Genomic DNA, 13,549 nt, shown 5'->3' with positions numbered 1-13,549 from the left:
CCAGCCCCTCCCATTTTTGGATGCGCGACGGACGGACACAATAATCCCCAGTGGGCTGGTGGTGTAACCAGGAGGTTCCTACCAGTATTACTTTACTTGTCCCAGAAAAGCCTCACCTAGTCTCAAAACTTTTTCAGGAGGGTCCTGTCAAGTTTGTTCGCAGTAGCCAGGGGGGGGAGGGCAATGTAGCTGCTGTGTAGTGTGATCCGAGTTCAGTGATTTGCAGGTGATATCTCAGCATTGGGATGTATAATACCCAGTTACACTGTGTGTGTGTGTTGTGTATTTAGCTGTGGAAGGAAACCGGAGAACCTGCAGGAAACCCATGTAGAACGGAGAGAGAGAGAGTGATGACGTACAGACTCCACGTAGAAAGGCACCGGAGTCGGGAATCGAACCCAGACGCCTTCTTGCTGTGAGGCACGAGTGTCACCACCACACCACCAACCCTGCCGCCCGCTACGTGTCGCCGGCATTGAAATCTGTAAATGGCGAGAGAGCACTCGCCATCGCAACGGAGTAATAGTGCGGGCCCGAAAACCGTGCACACCACTCGAACCTCTGAAACGCACAACGTCAGGAACTGCTGATGGTTTTGGCACGGTGCATAGAGGCCGCGTGCTTTTTACACGTGTTTATTGTCCGTCCCGTGTTATGTCTACCTTTTTTACGCTATGTCTGGTTTGTACTGCCTCGTTCGCTACGAACGGTCGTATTTACAGTCTGTATGTTGAACTCCTTTTGTAGTGTACGTAGCCAACCGTGCTAATTTGAGATGCGGGGGAAGTACAACACCTAAAGGGAGCGATTCCACGAGGACCACAAGCAGCTGAAGCACCGTTATCCCCCCCCCACCACCAGCGCGTGTCACGCTACACAGGGTGATGGCCACCAAGCGGCTGCCTGAGTTGCTCACCCGGGTGCGGACGGAGCTCGACCGCGTCATGGCGTTCTGGCTGCGGCACTCGCATGACCAGGAGCACGGGTATGGCGCAGAGGGGGACGGCACCGACGTCCTAGCCTGACCTCTTGACCCCCTGACCTCAGACCACACACCTCCGGGATGAAAAAGGCTCAGCAGTCGTTATCATTGTCACCTATGATAACTTTGCTGTCAGCATTGTCATAATAATCATAAGCAGCAGCATCATCATTGTATCATCATAGTCATTGTGATAATAATCAACAAACGCATAATCATTGTCATCATTATTACCATCATTCTCAGCATTATTATCATCAGCGTCATCATTGATATCAACGCTGCACGATAATCTTAATTTTCATCATCATTGTCTTTACATATTATCATCACAATCATCGTGGTCGTCATTGCCATCTTTTTTAGCGATGTAATCAAATCATCGTCATTGCTACTGACGGGACTGACCTCCCCCTCCTTCCCAATCTCCCCACCCCAAATCTCACCGCATCATGACCATTGTTTATCATCACTATTGTTTCGATTTAAAGCTTTCGTGACTGCAATGATTCATCCTCTTTGGTTCTTTCGGTAAAGTCACGTAGAACGAGAATAAAATAATAAATTGATAAAATAAAATAACACAATAATATTCTCACGACGTTTCGGCCACAACACAAGCGGCCTTCATCAGGTGAAGGGACGAGACTGTCTGGTAGGACAGCGCTGGAGTGAAAAAGCCTCTCACACAGCTTAAAGGTCGTGATCTGAACGTGGCTTTTTCACTCCAGCGCTGTCCTACCAGACAGTCTCGTCCCTTCACCTGATGAAGGCCGCTTGTGTTGTGGCCGAAACGTCGTGAGAATATTATTGTGTTATTTTATTTTATCAATTTATTATTTTATTCTCATTCTACGTGACTTTACCGAAAGAACCAAAGAAGATCACTATTGTTGTTGTTGCTGCTGCCGATGAGACGGCCCGCACTGTGGTCCCCCACCTTCCCACCCACTCCCCACCTCGCGGCTTGCGATCAGAGGCTTCTTCACGTGCCTGGGCCGCGACGGTGCCGTCTACGATGAGCTCAAGTATGTGTGGCTACAGGGACGGCAGGTGAGTGACGCTACCTTCAGCCGTCTCCCTTCAGCCCTCATCTCTCAATCCCTCACCTCACCCCCCAGTGTTTCACCTGTACAGCGGTGGATCCAAAGGTGGGCGATGGAGGTGATCGCTCCCCCCCAAAAACCTCAAATCTAATTTTGACTAGTAGATTTTCTTTAATAATTGTCTGTCACAAAAAATTAGGCACGATGTGTGAATACAGCAACACCAGAGCCAATACGTGACATGTTTTGTAATCAACGTGGGGCACTGTACCACCCCGCATCTCCTCACCCTACTCGACCACGCCGTAGGGAAGCATCGTTGGAGATGGGGGACCGTCGCAGGTCGGCGTAGGTTGCACACGTTGCCTGGCGTCTCACCAGGCACCCGACGGGTGTGGGCGCCACGACTCGACCTACTGAGTGTTGGAGGCTCAGGATGATGATTCACCAACTCGCAAACACCGCCGTGTGTGCCGTGTGCGTGTGTGCTGCGTGTGTGTGTGCTGCGTTTGTAGGTGTGGATGTACTGCCGTCTGTACCGCGAACTGCCCAGGTTCCGCACGCCACAGATCCTCGAGGCGGCCAAAAAAGGTCCGCACCCAGCTCATCACTTGGCATTCGTCGCTCACCACTCTCACCACTCTCACCAAACTCACCACACTCGCCACACTCACCAAACTCGCCACACTCACCACACTCACCACTCTCACCACACTCACCACTCTCACCACTCTCACCACTCTCACCACTCTCACCACTCGCGGCTTACCGCTCGTTGCTCAACACTCGCCGGTCACCATTCGCAACTCACCACAACAATGCTCACACAGTGCCTATCGTGTTCGCCGCACAGTGCCCCATAAACTGCTTACTTGTGTTCCTCACTCACACCACACCATGCACGCTCTGCTGCTTACCACGCCTCCAACCGCCAGCCTCGTCCTAACCTAGATCACCTGTAATGCTCGGACTGTACCACTGTGCGCCCCATCCCTGTGTCGTCCCCCCCCACCTGCCCCCCCCATGCGGCGGTGCCCGTCGGACCGTGCTACTGTGCTCCGCCAGGGGGGGAGTTCCTGCTGCGCCATGCGCGCGTCTCCGCAGACTCGCCCAAGTGCGCCTTTGTGCTGACACGTGACGGCCGTCCCGTCAAGGTTCAGAGGACCATCTTCAGCGAGTGCTTTTATGTGCTGGCCATGAGCGAGCTGGGCCGCGCTACCGGCGACGCCAAGTACACGGTGTGTGGGCTATGGGGGGGCTGCACGGCGGGCGGCGGGGAGGAGGGGTCCACGGGGGATGGTGGGCGCAGCAGGGGGGGGGGGTCACGGAATTAGGGGGGACGGCGTGGGGCGTGGCGGTCCGCAAGCCGCGCTGTGAAACCGTCGAGCCGAATTCGATTCGCGCTCACGGCCAACATCGGTGACGGATGTTTGAACCGGTCCCGGGACTCCACGAGGTCTACTCAGCCTTAAATGATACTCTGGTTGTGGTGTGTAAAATCTACAGTATTGGGGAGACAAAGGTGACTGGGAATGGTGCTGGCCACCCACTCCATCATATGCCATGCCAGCCTTAATAAGGTGCTCGCTAACTGTGCTTGCTTTAGAGTCGCAGTCATTGGTGAAATAATGTGCCCATTACAAATTGCATTATTATTGATAGCCGGTTAAAAGCTGCATGGGGCATCGTTGTCGTTGTGCGGGAGTTTGTTTGCATGCATGTGCGTGCATGTCTACGCATGTGACTGTATGTGTACGTGCCCGTGCCTCTCCTTGCACGTACGTGCACGCGTTTCTATCTCAGGTGGCTGCCAAGGAGATGATGTCACAGATCGTGCGCTGGGTGCGCGAGGACCCCTCCGGCCTCGGGCGTCCGCAGCTCTCCGGCGCGACACCCGACAGCTCGCTCGCCGTGCCCATGATGTTGCTGTGCCTCCTGGAGCAGATGGAGGAGGCCAGCGAGGAGGGGGAGGGGGCGGTGGGCGGGGGCGATGGCAATGCGGAGCTGGGCCGCTGGTGCGTCGACCGGATCCTCAAACACCTGCAGGTGCGAGCGTCTGGCTGCGCTCCTCGCACGAGCGATGGACGGGAGAGCCGGCTGCACGCCGGGCAGCGTGGGAGACCGCAAACATTGTCCCGGTTAAACCCTCTTATCGCGGTTACCACCATCACCGCTACCATCACCACCATCGCCACTCGGCCATCTCAGGGCTCGCTGCCACCCACCCCCACCACCCCCGCCGCAAGCAACGGGGTGCCTCGCATAGTAGCCACGGTGCCCTCACCTCCTCCACAAGCGGAAACATAGAGAATCGGCCAAACACAGTGACAAACAGTGGAACACGCCGTGACTCTGCGGGTCGTCGTGCGAGTCCGTGGGTCGCTGTGTGAGTATCCGTGTGCGTGTGTATCTGTGTGTGTCTGTATCCGTGTGTATCCGTGTGTGTGCGTGTGTATCCGTGTGTGTCTGTATTTGTGTGTGTGCGTGTGTATCCGTGTGTGTCCGTGTGTCCCCGTGTGTCCGTGTGTGCGTGTGTGACAGAGGGGCGGCTCCGTCGTGCTGGAGACGGTCACTCCCGATGGCGAGGAGCTCCCGGGCAGCGCCGGGCGCCTCCAGAACCCGGGTAACCAACAGAGCTATTGTTGATGATGCTATCGTCATGCTGATAGTGGCGCTGGCTGTTCTACGGCTACTGGTTCTAGTTGTGCTGTGGTGGCGACAGAGTTGCTGGTGGCGCTGCTGTTTGTGCCAATACTGGTCGGGTGAGATTGTCCGTGGTCCTGGTAATGGTGCTGATAGAGGTTATGGTTGTGGTGGTGGAGCTGTTGCTGTATGTGCTGGTGCTAGTAGTCGTGTTAGTCGTGTTGGTTGTGTTGTATGTATGTATGTTGAACTTCTTTCGCACTCTATGTAGCCAACCAGACTAATCGGAGGTGCAGGGGAAGGACAACAAACTAAGCGCAAAAAGCAGTTCCAAATAAATTAGTTTTCAATCTAGATTTAAAATTGCATAGCTCCAGTGACTTCCTAATATCAGAAGGAAGAGTGTTCCAGACCGCTACAGAAGCGCATCTGAAAGCCACGCGATGCGGTGACCGTGTTTGTTCGATGGTCAGCCAAAAGCCGCTGCTGCGAGGATGGCCGGTGCTCGCATGATGGTTTATGCTCCTTGACGAGATCAGCAAGGTGTTGTGGTTGATTAGTAGCAAGCACTTTTGTGCGTAATTCGTGTTGCCGCTGCTGACACTGTTGTGGTGGTGGTGGCGGTGATGGCGCCGGCTCTCGGGGGGGGGGGGGGGGGGTCCCAGGCCACGCCATCGAGGCCGGCTGGTTCTTGCTACAGCGCGCGTCGCGCCTTGGAGACGCGGCACTGGCACGCACGGCGCTCGCCAGCTTCGTGGATGTCCCCTTCAGTGCCGGCTGGGACCCCCAGCACGGGGGGCTCCTCTACTTCCTGGATGCAGACGGGCTGCCCCCCACACAGGCACGGGCAGCAATGGCCACACACACACACGGCATTCTCGTCATCGTCATTGTTATCGTCATCATCGTTTTGATCGTCGTCACGATTGTCATCATCGTCATTGTCATCGTCAGCCACAGTGGTGGATCCTGGGGGAGGGAGCGATTTGTGCGATGCCCCCCCCCCCCAACACCTTGAGAACCCATTTTATTAATTGACATTTACTTGAGAAAATACGCGGCCTGTTTATTAATGTTTGGCCCTATTTATAAGTATTACATCTTGGGACTGCCCCCCTTTGGGAAGTTTCTAGATCTACCCCTGATCAGCCATGATCTATCCACTGCTGCGGTGAAGCCTTCCCAAGCCGTGTCCATCCCTCGTGGTGCCGCGACTTAACAGCACGCGTTGCTCCGTCTCCGCAGTGGACGTGCTCTTGGGCACTGTCGCTCCGTCGCTCATCTCGACCACTGGCATATCTACGCACCCTGCGGGTGCAGATGTGCACTTGTGCACGTGTCCACGTGCGCGTGGACACGTGCGCGTGGACTTGGTCGTGTGTGTGATATTGTGGACGTGTATCTGATTGTGTGTATACTTGCGATTGTGTGTATACTTGCGATTGTGTGTGTGTCCCTCCTGCGGGGTGTGTGCAGTTGGAATGGTCCATGAAGCTGTGGTGGCCACACTGTGAGGCGCTCATCGCCTTCCTCATGGCATTCCGCGAGACCCGCGAGACCCGCCACCTCGACTCTTTTACCCGCGTCTTGGACTACTCCATCTCTAAAGTGCGTACCGCCATGGAGCTCCCACCAGCTTCACCGCCAACTCCACTGACACGTCCACCACCAATATGACCAACAACAACATCATCACCTCCACCACCAAATGACCAACACCACCAACTTCGTCGTCATCGCCACCTCCACGATTAACACAACCAATAACGCCACCACCACCTCCACTACCAAGAACAACACCATCACTTTCACCACCATCACCACCTCTACTACCAACACGACCAACACCATCATCCTGGGAGCGATGACACTTGTGCTGATGTGCGGGAGCGAGATGGATTGTTCCATGGCAGGACTGTGAGCGACGGCCTTCATCCCGCGGTGGATAGACCATGGCTGATGATGACGGTGATGCGTGGCGTGGGATCGGTGCTCCATGTTGGCCGTGTTTCTCTCGTCTTCGTCTATAGTTCTCGGATGCCGATCACGGAGAATGGTACGGGTACCTGGACCGCCAAGGCAGCGTCACGCACACGTTCAAGGGCGGCCCCTTCAAAGGTAGCGCGGTCACGTGGTCAGCCGGCAAACGTTTACACACGCACGCTTGTGTGTGATGGGCTAGTGGGGAGCGGCAGTGTAGTAGTTAGCGCGCCGTCCTACGAACCCAGCGATCTGAGTTGGCCGTGGTGCTGGCCTCCCACCCCCTTGTGTGCCGTGCCGGCCTTCAAAGGTGCTCGCTAACAGCACTTGCCCCAACAGTCTGTTAAGGCTACACAGGGGTCTTTATCTTTTGATGAGCTACTGTGTGAACACCACCGCCATCATTATGGATAGGTGTACCTTGGACTCAGAATTAGCATCTTTATTTAGACCGGAGGAATCCGATGAGCTATGAAGCTCTTTTTCAAAGATGTCCAGTGCTTTCCGCCAATCATCTCCATTCCAAGCCAAGCCTAGCAGCAGCTGGACACATATAGAGTGAGAAATGAAGCCCCGCTGTGTCCATAATCTCCAAATTATTAGTCGCCACTACCGCCGTGAACACATCAGTCAATAATTGGCTGAAAACAACTTGAAGTAAAAACCCAATGCAGAAGCCTCGCGAAAAAGAGTCCTACGACTCGGTGTGGCTCTCCTGCGTAGACAAGTTGTGCTTTTTCTTGTTACATCGTGAAGCATGCGTTGTTTCACGCCCTGCCAGATGAGCACGCAAGATGGGAAGTACCGTTGTGCAGATAATAAGTAAATCAGCGCAATGATTTTGGGTGTGGATATTTGGAAGAGTGGATAATAGGAGGCATTTCAGTACATTCTCAGAGAGCACCTAACTTCACGCAAGTTCTGTGGTGACCTTGCCACTGCATTCTGGCAAATGGCAACCGCGCTCTGTGAATGGTGTCCCGTGGGAGTTTTTTTAAGAGGGGTCCTCGAAGTTTTGCTGGCGACCTGACAATACCCTTCAGATCTATCAACAGATAAGGAAACCGTGATGTGTAGTGGCATGGACAGCATTGTCTGCGATGACTTTTTGACCTTGACCTCTGTTCTCGGTCTATCTTCGCTGTGCACATGTGCCCCAGGCTGCTTCCACGTACCCCGCGCCCTCTACATGTGTGAGAAGATGCTGGCCGACCTGACGGACGCCTCCAAGGCTTCGGGGTAGGCGTCGGTGGGAGGCCAGGGCGTCAAACCCTCGGGCCTCATGGCTGCCAACCAGGCCCAGACCCCACGAAAAAATTAAACCACTAAAAAGGGAAGGTGATTGCACTTACCAGCAGAGGCGCAGTGGGTGAATGTGAGCCCAATCAAAATGCTTTTGTGCTGATTGGTGTGCAGTGATTTAACGAACTGACATGGATGAGTGTTTTGATTGAATTGCAGAATCTATTCCTTTTGGTCTCATTTTCACAGTGTGTGCTGTTTGTCAGTACTGGTCTTATATGAACTGCCTCTCATTTGTACTGCCACTACTGTCTGAATAATACTGGTCGCGAAAGCCTACGTCCATCTCCATTGTGTTTTCCTGTGGCTCGTTGTTTATAGTTTACCACTATCGCTCGTCCCACCTGCCGTCTCATCTGTGCCGATTTGCGCTGCCTGCAATTTGTCTAATTTGTACTGTCCGTACCGCGTCCGTTTTTTTTACGTCTCCTTCATTATGAACGTTGACTATAAAGGGAAACATTTGTGCATTGCAAGCAATCGATTCTCACGCACAAGCGCGATCCATGTATCGCGCCGTATATATGAATCGACTTGAACTGACGAATCGTTATGTGCCTACTTTGCGGGATAGCGGGTTGGGTGCACGAGGTGCGGTGAAAGGTGGGTGGGAGTTGCACACCCCCTCTGCTGCTCGTGTTAATGCACTCGGCTTGCAGCTCCACTGGATTATCATTTCAATGTTTATTGATTGTTGAAACCAAAAAATGAATACAATGCACTAAGCTTATCATAGTAAATGTCTTAAAGCTTTTGTAACGTTTTGTGAACTAATCAATAAAATATGCAATCTGCTGTAAGCTGTAACAAATCAAGTTTTTTTTTAATCATCCAGCAGCCTGTAATTTCTTGGGAAAACTTTGGCACCAAAGATCCGCACTCGTACACTAATTCTAATCTTTATTATACATTAATAAAAAATATATTGAAGGCTATCACAGTGTGAGCGCTGTAGATTTAACATTTGTGCAAATTTGAGGTGCTACACGTTTTGATTAAATCACTTCCGACTCGTTGCAAACTCCGGAGACTACCCGACAATTAATACTGCCCTCTCTGTTGCCACCCTGGGCGTGCCACACTTCCTCTCGCGAGGTTGGGAATCAATTTTAAATGGTGGGCCGATGCATCGTTACAGGCCCCGCAGCCTCTGATCCCTGAGAGGGCCGGGGCATAGCCGCCACCGCCACTGTTGTTGCCGGCAGCCTGTGCTGGACCTGGTGGTGCTGTGTCTCATCCGACCACACCAGGCAGTCGGCCACGCCAAGCGGGCGCGGAGATGGTGCGGCGGAGGCGCCACGTGTGCCAGGCCGGCCGTGGTGGTGTGGCTGGCCCCACGGTTCTCCGGGAGGCACAGCGTTGTGAAGCGCGATCTGCGTGCGGTCGATTGGCCGGCCGTGGGCAGCCCTGCGCAAACAAAACACCCCCTGTTCAGCATTACGCTGTTGTGCAGTTGGCGAGTGCCTATTCAGGCTGATACACGGAGCACTGCGGACCCTGCGTAGTCTTAAGACTTGTTACAAGGGGATGGTTTGACCAGCACCATTCGCAACCATCTTTGTCTCCCAGTGCTAATGTTTACACACCACACTAGGCACTCATTCAACCAAGCTGAGGCCCAGATGGGTTCAGATATTACTCGCCACTGATGTTAGCCGTGGCTGGGAAACAAACTCAGGTCGCCAGATGGCTCTTTGCTTGTGTGTGTATCCCTGAGGTCAATAATGAGATTCTTAATGCACTGAAACCAGAACCCCCAGTGTGGGTGGACGCGGAGCTTCCGAGGATTTCTCTCCACTCGCCTGTAAGTGGTGGCGCCGGAGCTGGCACCGCCACCGCCATCGTCAGGCCTTGAGCTGCCCCGCGCACTGGTGAGGGCCGCCCTGGGCGCGATGAGCTGGGGCAGCAGCAGAAACGGCGATGACGACGAGGTGAAGGCAGGGGGCAGTGAGGCCGGGCGTGGGGGCCGTGCCCCTAGGAAATCCAGGCGGTAGGTGGAGGCGAGGGGCCGCTCCTCGTGCCCCGCGCTGCCCGCCCATGCCACCAACTCGCCGTTGTACACGCCGGCGCTCAGAGCCAGCGGAGTCCTCACGCGCTTGCGGCCCAGACCCTGAGCTCACGTGGAGAGTGGTGGGGTGAGGGGGCAGGCATACAGTATGTGCATCGTGCTAGGATTGGCCATCACACGTGGAAGAGGCTCCAGATTGGAATGTGCGAGCACATGTCGTGCGTCTGCCAGTCAACTCGGTCCATTAACCGATGACACCTGGGATTGTCATCAACGTACCATCAACGAACACCTAGCCTGGCACGTGATTCCATGGTGATGTCGCCATCGCTTAGTCATGAATGGCAGTTGTATCAGCAGTGTTGTGTTCGAAGGACAGGCGCAAGATGGTTGCATTGGCCGTGCATCTCTGCCAGCCCACCACACCGTGTCGCACCGTGCCACACCGTACCGCACCATGCCACGCGCACTCATGCCAGCTGTGCCCGTTTACCGTCTGAAAGTATCCCACGCTGCCGAGGCCGGCGTGGCGGTTGTCGTGGCAGGAGAAGGGGTGTGTGTGTGCCCCATTCTGTAAGGGAGGAGAAACGCAATTCCCAGCCACAACGCAATCTAACTCTAGTCTACAAGCATTAAGCGCATTGGTAGAAGGTCCTTCATGAATACAAAATATTATAGAATTCACAACGCAATCTCATCCAAAACACAGTCCCAGCCACAACACTTTCCAAGCCACAGTAGCGTTGCCGGTTTGGAGTTTTTGTGGTTCGACCAAGTGGCCTTTTGGGTTCCCCGAGCAACAAAATGTTGTCAAAGTAACGAGTGACAAATCTAGCAACTTTCTGAATTGAGGATGATGCAGATGTAGGAGCGATTCCAAGGCGGTTTTTAGGGTGCTGCGTTTAGGATTCTGTGTTGGTTGAACACTGCATGAGACAAGACGGTCTGGTAAACCGAGTCATCGACATATGGTGGAGACATGAACGAGTGAAGTTCACAGGAACATTAACAATGGTGGTAGCGCTAGCAGAGTGACAAGGAGGTGACTGACCGTCCAGCAAGCGAAATCGAGTGCAGGGGTCGGCAAAGACGAACCATTTTTTTTTATCTTTGACCAAAATAGTTCGTGAGCGGCATCACACGCAGAGAGAGCTACTTGTACACAAACACGGCAACAGGTATACAGCAGGTAACAAAGACATGCCTTAAATTAATAAAGTATGTGATGGAACAAACTGCGTCTATTAAGTTTCCCCCGCCCCCTTTATTCTTCAACAATTCAGTTTACAGACATTTAATAGCGACCCATTCTCTGCCATATTTAATACATTATCTTTAAGTTAAATTATGTTTGAAGATTTACGTGTTGTTAATTTTTTTTATTATTATCGACTACACGCAAGGGGGAATCCAGATAAGATTCGCGTGCCGGCTTCGGCGCGGCAGGTTGCCGGACCCCTGATCGAGGCGACTTTCAGTCTCAATTTTCGGTGGGCCCTCGATTCCAAAGAGCTGGCGGCAACACGCGCGGCCAGGCCGGCCCGATCCCGGCCCCCGGGGCTCACCCGCGGGTGGTGCAGGCGGCGCGCGAACGCCAAAGGCGGCGTGGGCCGCGCGGCCTGCCGGAACGTCTGGTCCATGTCGTTGCGGGAGCGGCTCCTGAAGTGTCCATGGAATCCGGTTGGGAACTGGGACGGCGACAACAAAGCGCGGCCAGGTCATTTGCTCTACACTGGAACTTTTATTATGTTAGCTCGTAAGGGCCCATCGAGCCGAACAGCTCTCTTTTTTTGTTGTTTTTGCAACGGCGAACGCAGCAGCCCAAGACCGTCCGGCAGCGGCCGCAGTTAAAAGAACACTGCAGGGTGGGAATGTGCAAACAAGGAGCGAAGACAACTATCTACATAAAACTCATAACTTACAGCAAACAGGTTAAAACAAGTGCCCTAAAAAAACAATCCTGTAACTGGCGTGTGTAAATACTGTAAACTATAATAACGTTGAATTTCGATTTAAAGCTTTCGTGACTGCAAGGATTCATCTTCGTTGGTTCTTTCGGTAAAGTCACGTAGAATGAGAATAAAATAATACAATAACACAATAAAACGTCGTGAGAATTTTATTGTGTTATTTTATTATTTTATTCTCATTCTACGTGACAATAACACAATAAAACGTCGTGAGAATTTTATTGTGTTATTTTATTATTTTATTCTCATTCTACGTGACTTTACCGAAAGAACCAACGAAGGACAATAACGTAGCTTCGGGAAGAGGTGATCGTGCAGCGTGACCTTGACGCACATGGCTAAAGTGGTACATTTGGAATACGGTATTAAGATTACGTGGCCCAACCCGAAGATCAATTATGAATCTCGATATTGGCTGTAAAAGAAAAAAAACGGACTTGAGCCCAGCATATTCGTGTGCACGGATGCAAACCACTGCTGGATGAGGGTCGAGTCGTGTCCATGTGGGTCTTCGGGGGTCGTTTGAGCATACTTCACCACGGTGGTCAAGCGCGGGTTGGAAAAGGCCCACGACCGATTAATAAATCACTCGCCATCGTTAATTAATTGCGAGGCGCGCTAACCACTGCGCCACCACTCCACCCCACAAATCGAGACCCACGGCGAAATCCCTCGTGTATTTAGGGCGCGCCACACTTCCGCACAGATGGATTCAATCAACTTGCCGTGCTGCCATCTACCAGCAATGGCCAGCCTTAGTGAAGTATGGCCAACTAACCCGCCCCACGACCCGTAACCGCGTGGGGAGGCCCTCATCCAGCAGTGGACTGGCCCAACACGACTTGTTGCGGCGCCGTGACGGGATAGTTGAGATCCAGCGAGGCTTTGCCGGGTAAATAATTTACATTATCGTTGCCGAGTCATTATTGTGATGAACCACGACCGCGGTTCATGACTACATGGTCTGGAATGCACTCCGCGTTGTCTCAAGCTGAGCAGACGTGAGCCTGGATGATGCTCGAATGGGCCACCGTGCATAAGCAAGGTGTCGTAGGCTGCTTCATGGCTACGGTGTGGGCAGTACAACAAGTCCATTGCTGTACTCTGCCTTGATGCTCCCCCCCGCGTCGCTTTCACCGACCCAGTGACCGGCGTGGTGAAGTATGGTCAAATACCCCCCACCCACCACCACCACCACGGCTCGCACGTGGTGGTGGTGTGTCGAGGCCCTAATCCGGCAAGGGGGAATTGACAGCACGGGCCGAATAAACATGTGCACACACACACATTTACATCACTGTTATTACTCTTAGCATCATTATTATTTACAGTGCAGTTGTAATGCGCGGCGTCTCTCACCCACGAGCCGGTTGCGTCGCTCGCCATTGTCCAGCAGCGTCGGCAGTGCCTTTGCCCCCTTCGTCTTTATGACGACTCGTAGTTTTGTTTGTAACTTTAAGTTGTTGTCTTTGTTACGATGGCTCTAGAAAATGTAATCTCCCCTCGCCTTTAAAAAATAACCTCAAGGGAGACCGCTTCCCAAGAGCGCCGCGCAGGCCCCGTAAACGCGTTGGCATGGTGACGCCATAAGTTGTTATTGCTCATTAGCTATGCTAAT

General features: G+C 53.1%; 2 protein-coding genes across 4 annotated transcripts in view; one reads left to right on the top strand and one right to left on the bottom strand.

The window, feature by feature from the left end:
* Positions 1-8,753, top strand: part of RENBP (renin binding protein) — a 16,782-nt gene extending 8,029 nt beyond the window's left edge. For all 3 annotated transcript variants that reach the window (XM_076073464.1, XM_032969583.2, XM_032969582.2), the window contains exons 2-11: positions 862-985; positions 1,960-2,035; positions 2,544-2,619; positions 3,094-3,266; positions 3,832-4,074; positions 4,570-4,651; positions 5,337-5,512; positions 6,148-6,279; positions 6,702-6,789; positions 7,812-8,753. In XM_076073464.1, the coding sequence (XP_075929579.1) occupies positions 885-985; positions 1,960-2,035; positions 2,544-2,619; positions 3,094-3,266; positions 3,832-4,074; positions 4,570-4,651; positions 5,337-5,512; positions 6,148-6,279; positions 6,702-6,789; positions 7,812-7,894 (1,230 nt within the window). In that variant the 5' untranslated portion in view covers positions 862-884 and the 3' untranslated portion in view covers positions 7,895-8,753. The remainder of the gene's footprint in view (positions 1-861; positions 986-1,959; positions 2,036-2,543; positions 2,620-3,093; positions 3,267-3,831; positions 4,075-4,569; positions 4,652-5,336; positions 5,513-6,147; positions 6,280-6,701; positions 6,790-7,811) is intronic.
* CIMIP7 (ciliary microtubule inner protein 7) lies at positions 8,619-13,549 on the bottom strand. The gene is made up of 5 exons (XM_032969584.2): positions 13,291-13,549; positions 11,527-11,649; positions 10,455-10,532; positions 9,756-10,063; positions 8,619-9,360 (listed from the first exon to the last, which is right to left on the bottom strand). The coding sequence occupies exons 1-5, from the start codon at positions 13,315-13,317 to the stop codon at positions 9,063-9,065; spliced, it is 834 nt and encodes a 277-aa protein (XP_032825475.1). The 5' UTR covers positions 13,318-13,549; the 3' UTR covers positions 8,619-9,062.

Source organism: Petromyzon marinus, chromosome 42, assembly GCF_048934315.1.
Source record: "Petromyzon marinus isolate PM22_M1 ecotype Great Lakes invasive population chromosome 42, UKy_Petmar_22M1.pri1.0, whole genome shotgun sequence".
NCBI lineage: Eukaryota > Metazoa > Chordata > Hyperoartia > Petromyzontiformes > Petromyzontidae > Petromyzon > Petromyzon marinus.
This window is presented reverse-complemented; position numbering and strand designations above follow the sequence as displayed.

Excerpts from the sequence above, each read along its gene's own strand:
- CIMIP7 (XM_032969584.2), bottom strand. The coding sequence starts at position 13,317 with ATGGCGAGCGACGCAACCGGCTCGTGG. Across the intron at positions 11,650-13,290 it reads GCGACGCAACCGGCTCGTGG|TTCCCAACCGGATTCCATGG; the intron begins GTGAGAGACGCC and ends TCGCCGTCCCAG. Across the intron at positions 9,361-9,755 it reads TCCGGCGCCACCACTTACAG|GGCTGCCCACGGCCGGCCAA; the intron begins GCGAGTGGAGAG and ends TTGTTTGCGCAG.